The following is a 14,710-nucleotide window of genomic DNA, read 5'->3' as shown; positions in this document are numbered from 1 at the left end:
ATAGATATTGGCCTCAAAAATATTAAGCATTTATGAGTTTTGTGAAGATGCGGAAAGGGGTAGAGAAGAGAGATCCTGCTTCTCAGTGAAGGTTGCAGTTGCTCTCCTTTCTGTTAGCTGTCACACGGGGAAGGGAACAATGAATGAATGCACAAGCTCCAGGAACAGATTAATTGGCACCTCAATTTTTATTAGCTATTAGAACATTCAAGAAGTCTATAGAAAAAGAGGCCTCATTAATTACGCCGTTCACGGACTTTCCTGTTTGTATGCAAAACACTGAAACACCTAGGAATTATCTGCTTAACCACCCTGCACTTTTACTTATCATACCTGATTTTGCTGTTCAGCATTCAGAAGTGAAAGGGGTGATGATGTGAGTGACATCATTGCTGTCAGAGAGGCAGTAACCCCACTGATATTTGCAGCTTTACATCTCTTGCAGACTAAGCCTGACTCTGCACCAGAGCAGCCACGGGCACAGCTGTGGGGACCAAGCCAGGGAACACAGGTCAGCCCCTCTGGAAAAGCCAGCTCTGAGCAATGCCAGTCTGCGGGCAGCCTTTGTGCATGCCATTGGAGATCTCTTCCAGAGTATTAGTGTGCTAATTAGCGCACTTATCATCTTCTTTAAGGTTAGTGTTATTAGTTCACTTGCCTTCCTTGCAATTAAGTATAACAGTTATTTTCATAGCATTGTTACATTAGGTACTATGTAAATATTTTCTCTGTCTTAATGATATACATTGTAATTTAGTCAAAGACAATTATACTTATTCTTTGGAACTGAAATGACTGTTCACTGAGTGAAGCACTTCTTGGTGTTTCAACTGCAAGGAGGATACTTCGGTGTCTCTCACTTTCTTCATCTATAGCACCTTCATTCCCTGTGCTGAGGCTCCCTAACTGGCAAAGGAAGTCAGCACTCATTCTGTATTAGAGGGATGGAATATTCATATATAGATATATATACACAGACACACACACACACACACATATATATATATAAATACCTGGTCCAGTGGAAGATGCCCCTGCCCATGGCAGGGGGGTTGGAACTACCTGATATTTAAGGTCCCTTCCAACCCAAACGGGTCTAGGATTCTATTAATACATTATTCTTTGAGATTAACTAATGTAAAATGGCAATAACAGACAATAATGAAATTAACAAAGTGATGTGTTCATATTTTTCTAGCCAGAATACAAAATAGCTGACCCAATCTGCACATTTCTGTTTTCCATCTTTGTTTTGGCAACCACCATCACCATTTCAAGGGATATTTTGTTTGTGTTAATGGAAGGTAGGACTTGATTTCAGAATTAATATAGCTATATCCTGGTTTTTTTCTCTTCCTTTCTCCATACTGCTTATACTCAGTGACAAAAGTATAATATCACACTTCTGCATCAGTTTCTAATATTTTTATTATTCTGATCATAGTTTAAACATAATCATAATTCTAATAAAAACTGTGTTCTACCATTGCACTAGAAGATTTATACATATGCCACTTGTCATAAAAATCTGCGTACTGGTGTTTTGCTAATGAACTCCCAATGCGTTCCTAAAACTTGAGTTGCTTTTGTTTGTCATATGTGTAACATTGCTTTTTAACACCCTTTTGGCATAAGAGACGTCTACTCGCTCTGTTCATTGTGTAATTCTTTTACCCATGTGAAATAAAAGCCTTTGCCAAAAAAAAACCCAAACAAAAAACGAAACAAAAACCCCAAAACCAAAGAAAAGAAAAAGGCTGCGCTTTGAACTGTGTCTATGAAATAGACTGAGTGCAAGAGGCAGAAGTTTAAAAGATTTTTAATTACGTCAGTCCAGAAAAGCAAGCCAATGGAGCCTTCCAGTTGCATTCAGGTGCAAGGAAATAGGCAATTCTCAGCACATCAGCAGCGAGAAGAACTAGGCTTAGCAATATTTAATCCTGTCAGCTATGGGCCTGAACATTTGATTTGCAAGGCCAAGTGACTTGAGCAATCATAGCTGTAAGTTTTTGCCTCCCTTAGACTGGATAATGTAATGTAACCTCTTTCTCATGCTATTAAGACATAAAGATTAAAGGGAGAAGTAGCTCTAACAGTGTCGGTTTGGAATGGATACGAGTTACTCAGTGTGACTTCTTTTTCACTTCGCACCTACTTCTGTTCCAAGAAAGAACATTTCCAATCTTGTTGTACAGTAAAGCTTCGTTCTAGGCTTGGTTTGCTTTCAGTGATCATGAGATAAGAGATACAGTTGTGTAGAAGTGTACCTAGACAGGGTGCAGCAACTGACTGTGCCTTGGCTGCCAAAAAATCAGGTCTCTTGATGACTGAAAAAACCCCACAAACCACCAGGAAAGCCTGGCAGCCCCTGACACTCAGGGGTCTCTCTCTGTCTCAGAGCAGTGATTCCCAACTCCCACAAGCAGTGCTGATATGCCCAAACTGGCAGTGCTCTGCTCCCCTCTGCGGCCAGCTCCTTGATGCTGTCCTTCTGGTCTCTGAAGCCAGTCTCCTACCTCATCGGTAGCATATTCTGTTCAGAATTTTCTGAAGAGAAATTGGGTGTTGGAGCTGGTGTTAGAGGTGGCTCTTACCCCATGTATCCAGTCTGTCCCAGGGTGTCAGCCCCACAGCCCCTGCGACTGACTGCATTATGCAGGTACTGACTGTCCATGTCCATCTCTAAAGAGCTTGTGCATGTCAGCATCATGTTCTACTAAGTCAGTACTCTGTAATAAACTTGTAATAAATTGATAGGACCAAGCATACAACACTGAGGTCATCAACGATTACAAATAATTGTCAGTTATGGTATGAAAGACAAAATTAACCGATACTGTGCTTATCATTATTATACTTCATAACTGGTGATATTAAAAATATGTTTCAGTTTACTGATCCAAGTGAAGCATGATGAGCATAGCCATTCATGTGGGCATAAAGGTGCATTTTCAAACTCCTAGGTCTCACTCCAGGGAAGATCCAAGTTAACCAAGTTAAATTCCTTGGTCAAATTTGGATTTTAATTAAACTCTGAATTCCATGTTGCAACTCACCTGATCACAACCGCCCTCACTCTGAATGAGGCCCATCACCATCATTGTCTCTTATAAAAAGGCTCATCTAGGAAAACAATCACTGATCTACTCAGTAACTAGACCTGAGATTTAATGTCACCTAAGATTTCTCAGTCTTTTTTAAGTCTTTAATCTTCATGTTTGTCTTTCCCTCTCTGCTAAACAGATGCTTCTCTATTGTGTAAAGGTACTGAGGACAGAATCCCTCAGAGGTGCTCAGGTGATGCCATAAAATCTGCACTCACAAACGTTGTTGGTGCAAAATCAGGATGTGATCTGGCTAAACAGCTCACTTCGCTATGTAAACTGGACCCTCAGAGTATCTACTAAGGCATGCATGAGTCTCATTCTTCCACAGAGAAGTATAAAAACAAGGGATAGGATTAAATTTCACAGTGAATTCTGAATAGTCAGGCTCTCCAAAGCACTGAATATTTTTATAAAAATTACACATCTAAGTGAATAAAGGTTCATGACACATTTTCCTCTAATGATCATAATTCTTATCTCTTAAGAATATTTTTTCCCACCAATTTCTCCTTTTAAGGAACATCAAAAGGATTTGCTTATGATGCAGTGAAAGCAAGAATTTTAGCAATTGAGAAAGTGGAGTCTGTTCACAACCTTCATCTTTGGTCTCTGACAATGAATCAAACTATTCTATCTGCTCATGTTGCCACAGGTCAGTAAATTTCTGTAAACAGGGAGTAAGTATTCAGCTGCTGCCTAGTAAAGGTCAGTCTCTCCTGACTGGGATACAATTGACTGTATATCTATTGCTTGTTAAAACAAATGTCATCATTTTGCTGGAAAAATGACATCAACAACAGCTCTCAAATCCTCCTCTCAGAAATCTTGCCAAAACAACAGGGACTTCTACTTAGCCCCAAACTCGAAAACTGAAAAGGCTGCGCAGCAAGGAAAAAACCAAGAAAATATTACAAATAAATCAGAAGAATTAGACCCAGGCTGGGTTTTTCTCACAAAATCAAATGAGTTTTGGAGTGGATTTGTCAAACTTGAAAACTGTTGATCCCAATAAGAAAAACTCATAGGGCAAATCTGCATTTCTAGCTGTAAAACAATCTTTGAAACAGCTTGGAGCATAGAGGTAACTCCAAGGGGAACAGCTCATATTTAAAAATGTTTGTTTGTTTGTTTGTTTTTAAATGTAGTCTTTATCCCTGTTGACAAATTTTCCACCACCCAGATCAATTTTCTTTTGCTTTTTACATGTTAAGGATTATTTAAGAAAAAATTCCACCTGTGTTTGGCCAAGAATAGGCTCAGAGGCGAAGTCCTCTATGTAGTCTTTGCTTCCCAAAAAGAGTGGGTCTGTCAGACACCCGAATCACTTGGCACTGTTGCTACTCCCTGACTGGATGAAGTCATCTTTATTAAGTATTCCTGCTTTCCTCCAGTCTTCTGCCAAGTTGAATTTCTTTGGTGATTACTCTTAGCTCAGCTCTTGCCAAAATTGCATATTCCAACCACATTTGAATGAACAAACTTTTGCTGACATGCAGGTTCCTGGAAGGAGGATAAAAAGGACAAGAAACACTTCTCAAAACAAACTTCTTGTTGGAAGTTTGTGAATAGTTTCTGTCAGTAAACACTTACCCTTCTGTAAAGCATTATATTATATGCATTTTGATTATTTTCTGTTTGGTATCTATAGCAGACACATCAGACAACCAGAAGATTTTGAGAGATATTACCCAAGCCCTGTCTGAGAACTACAGCTTTCACTCCATCACCATTCAGATTGAATCAGGGGATGACCAGAAACGAGACTGCTTCTTTTGTCAAGAGCCCAGGGATTGAAGGGGGCAGTATGCTATACAAAATAGCAATTACTCCTCTTACAGGTCAATGGAGACTACATGTGCTGGTTGCATGTAATGTATTAACAACAAATGGTAATTAACTGAACTAAAAAGCCCTGCCACTGTGAGTGGTGCGTGAACTTTTTTTTTGGTACCACCTACCAGGAGAGAACACGTATTAGGTCCATCCATCAGCTAGATTACCTGTCCATCAGCAGTTACTTTGAATTACAAGAGAAAATATCTGAATTATTCTTGACTAGAGCAGCAAATTGGCACTAAAGCAACATTTAAGAGTGCCTGTTTGTAATCACAGGTAACAAAAAACTAATCAACCTTCAAATTATCAGCAAGCCAATTATCACAAAATCTAATGGAACGGAAGTTTCGTGTTAGCAAGGCTCAACACTTACTCAGGATAAAATAAAATATTTAAATTAGTATGGGGGATGAAGATATCTGGGAAAGAAAGAGATGGTGGCATGTGCTTTCCCTTCCTATTAAAGGAAGTATCAGATGTGCACCATACTCTGCAGTGTGGATCACAAGAGAATTCATTCCATTCACATTTGGCAAATAGACCTTTGTTTTTTAGCTAGCCCTACTTATTTTTCAGCTAGCCCTCAGCCAAACTCTTTTCCATTAGACATGGGCAGTATTCTCTACTATCAAGACACCACCTAACTCTTATTGCATTGCATCATGATAAGTCATGATGGAACATTTGTAGTGGAGTTTTGGGTGTCCATGTCACAAGGTGCCACTGCGTTGTGACAATAAACCAGACTGGGTGCTCCGAGAAAAGGTAAAAATAATTAGGACAAGGAAAGTCTGGGAGCCATTGTGAACATCACATCTGGTGTCCTTCACAGTATGGCCTGTGGGGTGTTACCCAGTGACGCTACATCCCTGACATTATATCAGATGATTCAAACCCCCTTTAGAATATCACCCAGCCATTCACTGTACATGGAAGGGACTTGCCTCTCTTTCAAGCAGCTGATTCCCACATTTCCCAACAGGATGTGTTAAACCTTCCTCTTCTGCATATCTGGCAATTGTTACTGCAGAACCAGGAACAAAGAGCCAGGTCTGGCTGCAGTGCCTCTATTTTTGTCTATTCAACTGAATTAAACTCTCACCTGTTAGCAAAAACAAGGGTTGCACTTCAAACTGCACGCTCAAGTGCTCCTTCACAAAACAGCTTCAGTTCTGCCCGTGGTCATAACAATGCAGCTTCACGAGCTTCACTGCAGAACCAGGCATAATGTTTTCCCACTCTGCGGTCCTCACTCCAACAGCTATAGGGCTTATTTTACTAACAGGTTTGTTAGAACAGAATAAAGTATGTGATACCGAGTGGTACTGAGTTTCTATGTTAACAGCTGGAAAGAGTGTTGTGTTATTGAGGTATAAAGAAGCCTTGCTTTTTAGGGAAATAATTTTTTTTTATTTGCAATAAGTTCACATTAGTTTTCTACTTCATCATCCTAAGGAGATTAGAATTTATTATTAGGGGCTTTTGGCTATGGATAATACATAACTATGTGATGATAGGTTGATGTATTAAGCTGGCATTTGTTACCTGGTAGGGGAACAAGAAATTATTCTGCTTTGTGGAGGCATCTCAGAAGGTCTTAGTCAGGTAAACCTCCCACTGAAATCAGATAAGGTGCTAAAACACAACACCCGCTAAGAATTTCATGAGCATCTCATTATTTACTGGCTTGAAAGAACTGAGACCATAGCAGTGGTATTCAGTACAGCGATAAAGCCAATTCTTGCCCTTTACAGCTGAAACTCCACAAGATAAGACACAGATAAATCAAAGCACAGTAAGAAACCCTGAATGAAGAAATTACCTTGTATTTTGGCCAGTTTCTCTGCTGGTATATTTGAGCATAGCTGCCTCCTATCAAAGACGACTCAGCTATGCTTATTAAGTAACCTGAGCATCTTTTTCATTAGTTGGGGAGGACAAGTTAACATTGTGGCCTTCATATGAAAAACTATCTTTCAAAATGTTTTGAATAAGGTTAGGACACAGACCCAGATATAATAGGGAATTTGGGGGAATACTTTTATGGTCAAGGACAACATAAAGGATAATGAGTGGGTGACGGAAGCATCCATATAGGACACAGATTCAGTGCTGAGATTTAAGCTGAGGTGGTGATAAAGACCAGAAGTTTAAGAGCAAGCGTTTATATTGGAAACAAAAATTTAACAAACAAGTGACATGTTCCACCAAGAAAGCTACGCTAAGTAGCAGAGCTGTGGAAAAACCGGACGGAAGCAACACAAGAGGAGCTGGAAAAAAAGAAGATTCAGCAGCCTGGACCAGGACTGATGAGGCTATCATCCAAGTGAATTGAAAGGATGGGGAAGTCTTTCAATATGTTTTGGAAAAAGTAGCAGTGAAATATACAGATATGAGGAAAGAAGGAATTAATCCACAATAATGATCCTTAGTGAAAGGGTGTGGGGGAAAGTTATAAGAAAGAAGGTTTAAGAAGGAAGTGAGGTAGCAGCTGCCATCCACAGTAATCCTGATGATCCAACAGACAGGCATGGGGAGGAAGAGGAGAAGTTTGGGTTCGTTACAGCAGTAGTCCTTGTATTTCAGAAAGAGTTTAACCATGTATCTTTAGCAAAAGCTAGAGACAGTGCAATTGTCTTTACTTTCTGTTGTGGAATTTACTCTAGCAGACTACTGGAGCAAAAGTGACATGATGGCTTATGAAAACCTAAGGGAATTTTACTTAAATATGATAGGTTGAAGATGAATTTAGAGCAAGTATTTACCTGTAGTTATGAACATTGCTATAAGGAGCTGAATCGTTAATGCTCCCACTATGTATATAAATGCAAAATGTGTATTTGTTCTTCACCCCAGTCTAGTCTGATCCTCAGTGATATTATCTCGGTACAAGGTTGTTTTCAGAATACTGTCTGACTGGCTGAGGAGGATTTCTGCAGAAATACTGTTGTGATATACCGAAGCCAGGTCTGGGAAATTCAGAGACAATTTCCAGATGGCTCTGCTTTTATTAACTTTACAACCTTTTGATTGTTTACAGAATACCTGTAAGAAAATTGACAACAATTTGCTACCTCTAATTCATTCTTGGAACTGCTGTGAAACAGAAAAGTATTTGTTGCATAAACGGTCTATTTTTCATGTCCAACCATTTCTTGGTGAAGTTCAGTTCACATGGGCAAGTACATAGCTTTATTGGCTAGCACTCAAATTTTACGTACGTAAGTACACTCCTTTTCCCCTAAATTTTAATGTACTCATTTTGCAGCTTGTAAATTATACAGTTCTCCCTTCCCCCAAAAGCACTGTCTCTTTTTTACTTTCTGTGACCAAAATCTAACACACTGAGCAGAGCCTAAGAATAAGGAGTTTGCAGAAGCTCAAGACTTTTTGGAGTAGAAGCCACGCAACAGGCAAATACAAAGCTAAACTTTCCTCATTCAGCACCGACGAAGGGCCTAAGTGCTAATATTATGCTGAGATGACCATCAAATAGCGACAGAAATATTTATAGTTATTCAAACTGGAAACAGTTAAGGCATGAATCTGTCATTAGCATAAATGGAACAGTCCCTTACTGTAGCTATAGCTGTAGACACCATCCTGTGTTCTCCTGTCTGAAATGTGAAGTGGTTATGAGAACTGGATGTGCAACTGAGGATTATGTTGCCCACTTAGTGTGAGACGTCATGACAGTAAATTATCACCTCCAGAGGAAGTCCAAACAAGATGTCTCAGTCCTGTCCATGGCAGCAAATGTTGGCCTAAGCAACAAGGACTGTGCAGGTCTGCAATATCATTCTTACCAATGTCAAGAGGTTACATCAATTTTCACTCTGAGCATTTTCTCCCCTGTTGTAAAAGCTAGCATGCTCCAACACACCTTCCTCAGTGCCTTTCCCTCACCATAGCAGAGGTACTTTCCTTCCTTTTTCATCCCTGTCAACTATTGTCTCCTTCTAGCCTCTGCTCTTCTAACAGTTGGACTCGATGCTCTTCAAGGTCTTTTCCAACCTAAATGACTCTGTGATTCTATTCTATGATTTTTCCCCATTTGCCTTTTCTTCAGCAATGCCTCAGCCAGCCACTTATTCAAATTTCAATGCCAGCATGATATTTATCACATATCCTTTCTGTTTATACCCCTTCCTATTCCTCTTCAACCTGTGTGGTTAGATAAAAGCTCCTCAGAAAGAAACTACCTTCTGCTCCATGTTTGTTTAAAATATGGTATAACAAACCATCTTTTTTTCATTTGAGTCTATCATTAGCACAATAATAACAGGGACTTTATAAAAACAAAGAACAACAGCCATTTCACACATCACGTATTGGCCCACGTCAAACACCACTATATATTTACTTTGTGTTAAAGTTACTTAGAATTTTCACAGCCAAAATATTATCTGCTCCACATCCAGCTTAAGGTACTCTTTCACATTCTTAAGCCTGCTGATAATCTCTTTCAGCTAAGAAAAATAAAATCCTTTCCCACCTGAGTACACACAGTTTAAGAAAGAAAGGAATTAGAGACATCCAGTTGCTGAACTGCTTCTTCCGACTTCTCTTCCTTTTGCTCAGACTTTGTGTTGGTGCCTAGCAAGATTGCACTGCAGCAGAAGAAGCTTTGGAGAGCAGCACAGTGAGAACAGTGGCTGGCAGGGAAGCATAACGAGGGATTTTGACACGGTTACTAGCGCACTTGCAGAATTTTCCACCCCAGGTGTTACGTTGATGAGAAATACATCTGCTTTTCACTACAGTCTAGAGGTTTGACTTCTGATTTAAAAAAAAAAAAAAAAAAAAAAAAAGGTATGCAAAGAAATGAATGAACAGGAGTTAGAAAGGTTGGATTGTGAAACACTCCTGGTGGCATCAGAGGCATTTTACCCCACGCCTCGCACTCTTCTTAAACAGCAGGGCTCTGTAGCTTTGTCTCCCAAACCGCACCGCCACCCGCCCTGCTGTGATGTGCTGTCTGTCCTTACCAGACGCCACAGAAACTGCCATGGCATGCAATGAAAGGTGTCCTGCTGTGACACATGCCATGTGACTCCTCGCATGCTATAGCTACAAGCTTCTCAACGATGGGAGCTCCTCCTGAACTGCATGGGCAGAACGAGCATCAAGCCTTTGGTGAAGCACTGACTTCTTTTTTCCTGCTGTGTAGTTATATTCTGTAGTAATTTTCTTCTTGGAGACTGAAGCTGACTGGAACAGTTCACGTAGCTTCTGCCTAAATGAGAAAGAGCAAGAATTCATTAATCATGGCACAACCCACTAATCCGCAAAGGCACTAGGCACTCTGGGCTAGCTCCTGGTCTAGGCAGTAATTCTGATATCAAAACGCCTGGAACCAGTGTGCTTCCCACCAGCAGTGTGCAACCTGGATCTTTAACTTTCGGTTCCTGCCCTGGTGTCTCATGTGATGACAGGCAAGTGCTAGCAGTGCTTCGAAGGATGTGCTGCCCTTTGAAGGAGCAGCAGAAACTGCTGATCAGCTTAGGAGGACATCACACCCAGCCCTCCTCTGTCACAGAGGCTTTTGCAAAAGCAGATCCCTCATAGGAAGCAAGAAAAAATGATAAGGGCATAAATGGGAAATCCTGTGGGCTTCAACGGTATCACCTGGGAAACGGTTGGGAATGAGCTGCATTGCTGCACTCTGCCTGCAAAGGGGTGTGCTGCCCTTCAGTGTGCGTGAGCAGCAGTGACAATTCCACAGGAGTGCCAACAGAAGAGTGTGGATGTGAAATGAAATTTAACAACTCCCTCTACCCTTTAAACTACACTTACAGAATTAAATGCAGAATCAGAGATCATAAAAAAAAAAAAAGTTCTCTTAAAAAGAACAGTTTCAACTTTCTCCGAGTACTTTTTTCACTGTGAGTGTTTTTAAGAATTGATCAGGCACAGTCATTCCTACTGCATGTTAGCAGGGAGTAGTCGGTCATCCATTAGTTCCCCGCTGAGCTTCAGTTGCAAAGATATGGCTGAAAGCTGGTATTAACTGTGACAGAGAGGCTTAAGAGTTATATAGGCTTCACGACTGTATAAAAGACGTGAGTCAATAAGGCTATTCAACAGTAGTTTCATGTCGTTAATTTGTATTCTCCTAGCACGTAGGGTTTGTAGCAGGCACAGCTTAGGTTCCTGGGGAAAGAGATGGTCTCGGCCCCAAGAGGACTCTGCTCTACTAGGGCTGGACAGACAAGAGAGGGAGCACAGTGAGGAAAACCAGAGTGATTTTTCTGAGGTCACACCTGAGGTCCGTGGTGGAAGCCATTTTACAAACCAGCTTTCTCTGTGCCTGCTTTAATGCCCTGCCCAGGAACAGACACACAATCATATACCTGTTAGCACTTACCTGTGCGGACTGGGTGGCATTGAACAGCTACTTTAGTGTTATGGGAAGGAAGAAAGGAAAATCAGAGAGGACCCATCCTTAACAAAGATGACACCAAACACAAGACACAAGGAGAAAAAAACCCCACCCAACCAACCTTCTCTTAAAGCTGCTACTAGAAGTGTGCGTTGGAACACATCACCTACATTTTCTTGAAACTCTATAGTTTATTTTTTAGTGATGTGCCCACTGAAGCAGGCTGACTTTGAGGACAACCAAAGGTGTGCCTTATTGCAGGAAGGCAGAAGGGAGAAATTTGCTTTCCATGAGCCCTGGGTTACATCTCCTGTATAATGTCCAAGCAAGGGAGTGAGCCTGTGTAGTGACAACATAGCTAGTCAAGGAGAGAGTCAGGAATGAACGCAGTACTTGCCTTCATCCAAACAACATAAAACCCATTTTATATTTATCACGGATATGTCACTTCCCTTCACTACCAAAAAATGTATTGAAGACCTACCCAGCCAGGCATATTGCTGAGCCTGGGCTGCAAGCATGAGTCACTTTTTTTTTACTAGAAACAAGAAAAATGAAGTTTTCTTTTTATGATCCACTAAATGGTGAGAGGAGACACCCTGTCATGGAACAATAAATTCAAGCTAAAAATACTGAGGCCAGAAGAAAAAGATTTTATCTTTCCTTCTATAATTCTTCAAGCAACTTTTAACTTTCCCCAGAGTATTTTAAGCCTCAGCTAACGCAGTGTTTTTCCATATAGTATTTGCCTGTAGAATACTATATTTTGTTTCATCTTGTCACTTCTGTAATTCTAATTCTTCTGTAAGATACAAATACCTTTTAATCATGCCTGGGTTATTGTAGTGGAGGTGACATCCTACTGAGCACCTTGCCGTAAAAACCCACATTCCCTGGAAAGGAGAGCTGCCTGAAAAGCAGACTCTGCTACCATGTTAGGGCAAAGGCATGGAGGAAATGACTCCTGGCTTTCCGGGTGCTGTCTGGACAGGTCTTGCTTCTCTAGTGTTGCTGTGTCCCTGAGGGGCACATTTGTAGCTGGCAATTAGTGGACGGTTCTCAGATGTCTGAAGTATGAACCCCACATCCCCAGGGGAGTTGTTTCCCTGCTGGTAGGTTGTACAGTTGGGAAGTCCCAAGGCAGCTTTCATTCCTCCTTGTCACCCTCTCCTTTTGTGGTGACCCTGCGTGGAAACCACTTGGGCATCAGCCATGGAACAGGATTTCAGCGTCTTGGAAAGCCACCACCAGGACCTGGTAGGATTTCCTCTCAAGCAGCTCGTCATTCACGGCGAACCCCAGGGATCAAATATGTTCTGCATAGCCACTGCACCACATCTCATTTACAGCTTTCCCTTCTCCAAAACACTGACCTGGGCTAAGAGAGCAATGAAACACTGAAGAAAACATTTTTTAAAACATCAGCGGAATTATTAACTACTAAAAAACAGCAAAGCACTAAGAAGCTTCTTTGATTATTTTTCAATTTATGTAACAAAACATTATTGAGAGGAAAGAATATAATCAATACTGAGTAGCACTGTAGCTAGCTGTGCAGCGGTTAAATGATAGAAATGGATTAAGGTGACAGGAAAAGTCAATGCAGCCTTAAATTAAAGGTGAGAAAAGTCAATGAAAAGTCAAAGCTGGTTAGAGGTCCATCAAGTAATAGAGGTTAAAGCTCTGGTCAGTACAAAGTGCCTCAGTAACCTTACCTTATCACTGTAGCTCTGTTTTACATGCTTGTTCAAAAGAGTAACTGGGTATATGTTTGTTCTCAGTTTGAACCATTAAACCATTTTAATTCATTGGGTTATTTCAAACAGAATTTGCAAAAAGGGAGAACTTTGGGGTTTTATCTTTTTTCTTTAGGGAATGAAAAGGTGGATTTTTCTCTCTGGGTTTTACTTTAACTTTAGAAAAGTCTTTTTCCCTGAAAGAATCTACAAACTAAACTCACTGGAGAACAAACAGACTTGTAATGTTACTAGTACCAGGGGAGGCACCTTTCGCTAAATAAGGTGGAGATACTTTTTACTTGCAGTTTTAGCTTAAATTGTGACTTTGCTTTGTTATATTAAAACAAACAAACAAAAAAATTAAAAAGGAGAAAAGTCTGCTGCATTCCAGCAACACCTCTGCCTTTATTTCTCTGGGGTTTAGAAATCCTGATAAACTGAGAAAGCACAACCTAATATTGCTCTAATTTCTTAAACAGATTAGCCTGTGTCTCTGAATTCTGTCATGGTACTTAAAAACATAGGTACTCAACAACCTTGGTGTGCTGTCAAAAGTCTCTGCTGATGAGTTCTTGAATTATTATACTCTTACTAGAATACAAAGCTGACCAGAAAGGACTGGAAGTGTCATGGCCAGTTTGTTATAATTTATAGGCTAACATCTTGAATAGCAGTTAAGATTCCAACATTTCTGAAACTTTGACGAGTTCATAGCAGGAACTAGCTCTGTGTTTTGCTAGTAATGAGGAAAAAACATACTGATGAGGAGGGTTGGGTTCTAGATCTTCAGTTGCTCAAAGGGATGTTTTTGTAGCTTCACTTTTGATAATGCTAAAGCTTCAAGCTATGTGTCAAGCTACTTTTTAGTGTTCAGTCAGAGACGACCTGGAAAATCTGTTTTGTCTGTCTTGCAATTGCCAGTACCCGAGATGTCAAGCAGAGCTTTCTCTTGCTTTTAGTATCTCCCAGGTGTGTAACAGAACTTGAAAGGGTTTGCATCTCTTGCACCCACTGATGCCAGAGGACAGGTTGCTGTTTCAGTGCAGGCTTTGCTCCCATGATGCTTAACACTCACTCACTTGGTAGACCGCTGTAGTAGTTAAAAATTATATGTTCTCTGCTCAAATACTATAACAAAGCTGCTTTACCTAGGCACAATCTGCAGTGTGTGAATCTGCCCTCAACCTCCAGGACCACCAATAGGTGTTACCTCAAAACACAGCACTTTGTGACATGAAATAACAGTAAATCCATGCTGAAGTATGTATACATCATGTCTGTCCCTCTCTGCAGACAACCGAACTTTTTGTCAAGTAGGGGAAACTGAAATCTCTGCCATCACAGAATACAGGTAATGAGGCAAATCAGTTAGCATACTGGGCAGAAATGTTGGTGCTGCCAATGTTCAATTCCAGTTTTCAAACAATTCCTTGCACCGCAACAGCAGGAGATAAACAGAGTTACAACAGAGCTAACCTTTCACTGTAGTCTTTCCAACTTCGCTGACTCCTCTGAATGGTGTGGTTGGAAGTACAACTGTGCATGATGTCAGCTTTTATTCCAACAGCCAAAGAGCTCAATGCAGAGGTTGTCTAGTTCCTACAGAAACCTAAGGGAGAAGAGTTGTAGGGAGAAGCCTAAAAAAC

The 14,710-nt window shown here is 40.6% G+C and overlaps 1 protein-coding gene and 1 long non-coding RNA gene across 3 annotated transcripts in view; one reads left to right on the top strand and one right to left on the bottom strand.

The window, feature by feature from the left end:
* Positions 1-4,901, top strand: part of SLC30A8 (solute carrier family 30 member 8) — a 22,230-nt gene extending 17,329 nt beyond the window's left edge. The window contains exons 5-8 of the mRNA XM_056333392.1: positions 446-635; positions 1,199-1,304; positions 3,625-3,759; positions 4,756-4,901. Of these exons, the coding sequence (XP_056189367.1) occupies positions 446-635; positions 1,199-1,304; positions 3,625-3,759; positions 4,756-4,901 (577 nt within the window). The remainder of the gene's footprint in view (positions 1-445; positions 636-1,198; positions 1,305-3,624; positions 3,760-4,755) is intronic.
* LOC130146856 (uncharacterized) lies at positions 3,778-14,710 on the bottom strand. 2 transcript variants are annotated; one of them, XR_008821036.1, is made up of 3 exons: positions 14,541-14,710; positions 9,439-10,179; positions 3,778-4,607 (listed from the first exon to the last, which is right to left on the bottom strand). It is a non-coding gene; the product is annotated as an uncharacterized LOC130146856 (long non-coding RNA). The 2 variants fall into 2 exon arrangements; XR_008821035.1 differs by lacking the exon at positions 3,778-4,607 and having other exon boundaries at positions 4,905-9,598; positions 9,932-10,179.

This window comes from Falco biarmicus, chromosome 3, assembly GCF_023638135.1.
Source record: "Falco biarmicus isolate bFalBia1 chromosome 3, bFalBia1.pri, whole genome shotgun sequence".
Taxonomy (NCBI): domain Eukaryota; kingdom Metazoa; phylum Chordata; class Aves; order Falconiformes; family Falconidae; genus Falco; species Falco biarmicus.
This window is presented reverse-complemented; position numbering and strand designations above follow the sequence as displayed.